This window comes from Lygodium microphyllum, chromosome 2 (assembly GCF_053477565.2).
Source record: "Lygodium microphyllum isolate KBCC chromosome 2, Lygodium_microphyllum_v1.1.10, whole genome shotgun sequence".
In the NCBI taxonomy this organism is placed as follows: Eukaryota; Viridiplantae; Streptophyta; class Polypodiopsida; order Schizaeales; family Lygodiaceae; genus Lygodium; species Lygodium microphyllum.
In genome coordinates this window covers 114,953,060-114,957,914 of record NC_141136.1, presented here as the reverse complement: position 1 = coordinate 114,957,914, position 4,855 = coordinate 114,953,060, and the positions used below count along the sequence as shown (strand labels likewise).

Here is a 4,855-nt window from a genome sequence, read left to right as displayed (position 1 = left end):
ATGGTTTTTATCATGCGCATACGTGCATATAACTCAAGAATCAATAGTCAAGTTTAAAGCTAAATTGAATTTTCCATAATAAAAAGGAAGTATTTTTTATCATCTTCAAGTAGAGAAATTACGAGATACATATTGCAATGCTTGCTACTAATTGTATAATAAGGTTTGTGTCGCTTGCCGCTAATTACTTATATCAGGCTTGCCAACTGGAGGAACTGCCATTCATTAGAGAGCAATGCAAAAATAATTATTAACTTTGGTTTTTTTATTCAATGATTCAATGTGTATTCTTAATTCTATGGTTTTTATCATGCGCACACGTGCATACTTAAGAATCAATTTCAGGTGGTTAAATAATTATTAACTTTGATTTTTTTATTATATTAAGTCCAATCTTAGGTGGTTAAATAATTGCGCATCTGGTGGCGCGTCTATATTGGCGTCTATTTACGCAGATATATAGATGCAAAATTCGCGTCTATTTACACTCTCTTTTACACACACATATAGATGCAATGATAGATGCGCTCGACTTTGCGCATCTAACATGCGCGTCTATGCCTCGTTTCTGTTGTAGTGCTAGTACACTAGCACTACTTTATATTGGATGTGTGATTATGCTATGATAGAGGGGTTGATGCTTAATCCCCCCTCATTTCACTATGTAACAAATCACCATGATGAAAAACACTACGTGCTATAAACTATGTGTCTATGCACTTACGTACATGACTTCATACTCATGGATTCACATTTTTTGTGTTTGTGTATATGTATGTGTAGAAATTATATACAAATTGTTTGGGACTCTGATGTTATATGCAAAACAATGTTGAAACGTATTGGCTTTCGAGCACCTCACATCTAGCTCAATGACATAGATGGGGTGGTTGTAAGAAAACCCAAGAAACGAAACATCTCTTTGAGCTTTATATTTAGCTCTAGATTATTGGCATACTAAGGAGGGTTAAGTTCACTCCATAGAACTAGCACACCCGATGTTAAAAAATAAGATAAAATATAGGGCTTACATGGAAGTCCATAAAAAATAAGTACAAGGTCTATGTACATTTCCATTAAATTGAGTGCGATCTTATAGCCATGTCTTGATCACGCATGAGGAGTTGCAAGAGATGATGTTTTAATTGGTAATCAAGAGTGTCATGGGTCGGGTGAATCAAGGGGAAGGGAAGGCTTGAGAGGTGGGGGGGACGATAGTTATAGCTATTGTTATAGATAGAAGCGAGGTGATGGGCGATGAGGGGGTTGAGGTAGGCATAGTGGGATATGGGGCGATGGAGGCTATGTGGGTGGTCTGGTTGGGAAGGTGGGTAGAGGTGGGCGAGATCAATCGGGGCGTTTGAATCTGATTCATTATTGGGGTGATTGGAGGATGGGGTAGCGTGTGTGTGCACTCCTTCGTATGTGGTGATCACCACGTCAGGCTCGTTGCGCTGCCTCTCCACGTGCTTCTTCACATTGCACCTCTTGTCTGTGCATTTGTAGTAGCTCCTGCAACAATCCATCCATCCAACACAGGAGTTAGTAAAATCAATCGAAAAGAGTGTTCTTACCTTAATTAGGGTTCGCACTTATCATTCTTAGGGTTTAATGGATGCGATCCAATTCTTCAATATGATATGATCACAGATCACACTATACAAAGGCTAATTCACAATCTTTTTTGCTCCCATTATTCATGATTACATAATCGTGTGAGCTGTTTGGAGTCCGAACAACCACCTTATCGAGCTACTTTTGAGATGCAACAGATGATTATGATAGCACAACCTGTCACGACCATATGGCATATACTACTTAGGTCTAGTGGATGATGGACCATACCACACTAGTCGGTTCCAGTTAGGTATTTAAATAAGCAACCTCATATGACATCAATTAGGTGGACATAATTCAGTGTGACCAATTGGATCAGTATGGTGTGATCAAGAGGATCGCTATACTGACCCAATTGAGTCACCATGGAGCGTGATCAATTGGGTTGTCATCAGTATAGCGATCAAGTGGATCACTACAAATAAATGTGATGGCTGTAATCAAGTGGGTCAGTAATGCGATTAGTGTGGTTCATATTTGAGGCCTATTTTATCGTATAGGTTAACACACAGGTATTCATACTTGGATTATAATGCAATCTAATCGGATTTGAGGTTGGATTATGACCTACTTAGATAGTAACCCACTTGAATTACAAGTTGGTACGGAGGGATGGAGAAGATAATTCTTAAGCTTTAATCAGATCGCTATGCCTGTTGCAGATAGATACCTTGGGTAAGGGCTGTTCTTCACCGCTTTCTGGCCATACTTGCGCCACTTGAAGCCATCGTCTACGATGTCAGTGTCGCTTGTCATCCTGATCGCCAGCTTGGAGTCCCTGTGCTTCTTGGGCTTCTTCACACGTGAAGTGGTTTTGCCGCTCCTGTTGACAAAAATTTCCGCCATCATCATTATGAGTGTCCTTGTAAAAGATCAACTTTTTCTAATGCAAATCAATGGCAAAGTCCTTGATATTCTTGAAAAAAGTGAGCCGCTAGATCCTTTCTTGCGTCAGCGTTCCGGCTTTTTCCCTTCATTCGGTTCGATGGAAAGAATCAAGTCGAAAACTTCTTACGGCTTTCTGTATTGGGTACTGTTCAATGTATAGCTTTGACTTTACGACTACAGATTGAATATACCTCTTCTTGTCTAATAACTCGGCGCCGGGATCGGCTTTGGCTTTCTGCTGACTATGATCTTCGGTGATGATGGTGAGGGAGCTCGATTGATCGGTCGAATTAGTCATATTGATTAGCTGGGGCTGGTTACTGAGGTTTTCTTTCATATCCACAGGCTCGTCGCTCGAGGCTGATGTTGCTGGCGTGCACGAGCCGCTTTCAACATAGTTGATCATGTGGTTGTAATTATAGTAGGTCGCTGAATTGCTTCCCTGCAGCTGGGCGTTGTTGCAGTGAGAGGGAGGGTATTCATGATGGTAATCTGCTGAGGCGTCATGATGATCTGCTGCTGACGACATGTGAGGAAAACTAGTACTAGTGCCATTAAAGGATTGCTGATTTTGATACTGTGAATGGCGATGATCCTCCTCTGATTGCTGTGCAGTGCCTGAGTAGTGGTCATTGTAGCTGATCAGCAGCTCATCCAACACAGAGTCAAGGTGACTGTTGTCTGGGGTTGAAGCAGAGGTATTCGATGTGCTCAAGCGAGGATCAATATATTGAGCTGCAGAAGAGTTAAGGCGCCTCTCTAGCGTTGCCTCAAGCTGCTGGTTATCGACACCATTATTAGCAGACTCAGTACTGTGTTGTTCAGGATTCATGTCACCAAAGGAGCTCATCAGTGAGGTGCAGATGGGTACATGATGTGGGGTGTGAATTTGCTGCTCATCAGTAGGATTCTGCACTGCTGCAGAAGATGGCTGCAGATGATCATCCATGATCATCCGCGCAGCTGATATGGGTGATGCTTCCTGGTCGAGCTTCCAAAGAATGGCTGCCCACTCGGTCTCACCAGGGTTCTGCTGATTAACATGCTGATCATGAGAGCTATGGACGCTAGCTGCTGAGGTACTTTGCTGATCACTATCAAGGCCAGCAGTAGAGAAATCCAGCAGCTCTTGCACAAGCTTGTGATCTTGCACATGATCCATCCGTGGCCGGTAATGATAACTAACTACAGCACAGAAGGTCAGGAGGTGAGTAACTAAGGCGACGGATGATAGGTATTGCTAGATGGGATGGTCTGTACGATATTGGGGTGATCGGAAGGAGCCAACTGCAGCTATGGCGCAGCTAAAGGTTCCATCCGGGAGGGAGGGGTCCGGGCGGGAGTATGCGTGCAGCAAAAGGGCGGGGGTGTGTATTTATTATACGCTCCTAGGAGGGAAAGGAGACACAAAGAGAGAGAGAGAGAGAAAGAGTGTGTGTGTGTGTGTGTGGATGTGTCATTGTCTTCTTTTTGACTCTAACTATATATATGCATATGCAGTAAAGAAATCCGAATGGCACGTGATTCTACGAGACTGTTGCATATAAACAGGCAGTACTTCTCCTCGGAAAGGTGGAGCCGGCGAAGACGACTGGCCCGGTCACGTCCTTCTTTTTTGTGGAACGTACTGTGTCGTCATGGCGTCGCGCTGTGTTGGGAAGTTTTCCTTTGGTCCATATTCAAAACCCGCAGTTTACCAGCGCTGACTTGGTTTGCAAGCGCCCTAAACCAGTGTTCATTTTTGAAGGGCTAGTCCATATTTTCTTCTGAAGGTCTCTATATGAACTTGCCCTTCCACTTGAAGGTCACTTTTTAAAATGTGGCCTTCGAATTATGTGTGCAATAAATATTACCCTTCAAGATCTATACCTTGTGCAAATAAGCTTTTTAATCAATATCACTTAATAAGGATAAAGTTTTAATTCATGTGTAAGATAACTTTTCCATTCAATTTATACTATACATATTCAATTTAATCAACTCTATTATGAATCATTGATATAACCTTAGTAACTAGGCATTGGGCAATTATATTCATAAATTTATTTATAATATAATATACTAATTTTTAAAGTAAAAAAGTGCCCTTCAAATGCAATGCTAGAAAAATTTTGCCTTTCTTCAAGAAGGGCAAAATTTTTCTTTTGCCCTTCAAATGCATTGCTTGCAATATTTTGGGATTCTCCAGCAGGTCAATAATGGCCCAGAAGGGCTGTGCAAAACGGGTTGATTTAAAAAAAGACATTTTTAAAAAGAAAAGAGATTTCGCGTCTAACCTAGAAAATCAATTAACCAACCAATGGTGAAACGCCACGTGTCAGGAAGCTGGCTTTGAACCTTTCAACGCCAC

At 41.8% G+C, this 4,855-nt stretch overlaps 1 protein-coding gene across 1 annotated transcript; it reads right to left on the bottom strand.

Annotated features, from left to right (window-relative positions):
* Positions 1 to 947: 947 nt before the first annotated feature.
* LOC148040206 (uncharacterized) lies at positions 948 to 3,810 on the bottom strand. Its single transcript, XM_087666229.1, has 3 exons — positions 2,697 to 3,810; positions 2,288 to 2,440; positions 948 to 1,512 (listed from the first exon to the last, which is right to left on the bottom strand). The coding sequence occupies exons 1-3, from the start codon at positions 3,665 to 3,667 to the stop codon at positions 1,077 to 1,079; spliced, it is 1,560 nt and encodes a 519-aa protein (XP_087522355.1). The 5' UTR covers positions 3,668 to 3,810; the 3' UTR covers positions 948 to 1,076.
* Positions 3,811 to 4,855: the final 1,045 nt, after the last annotated feature.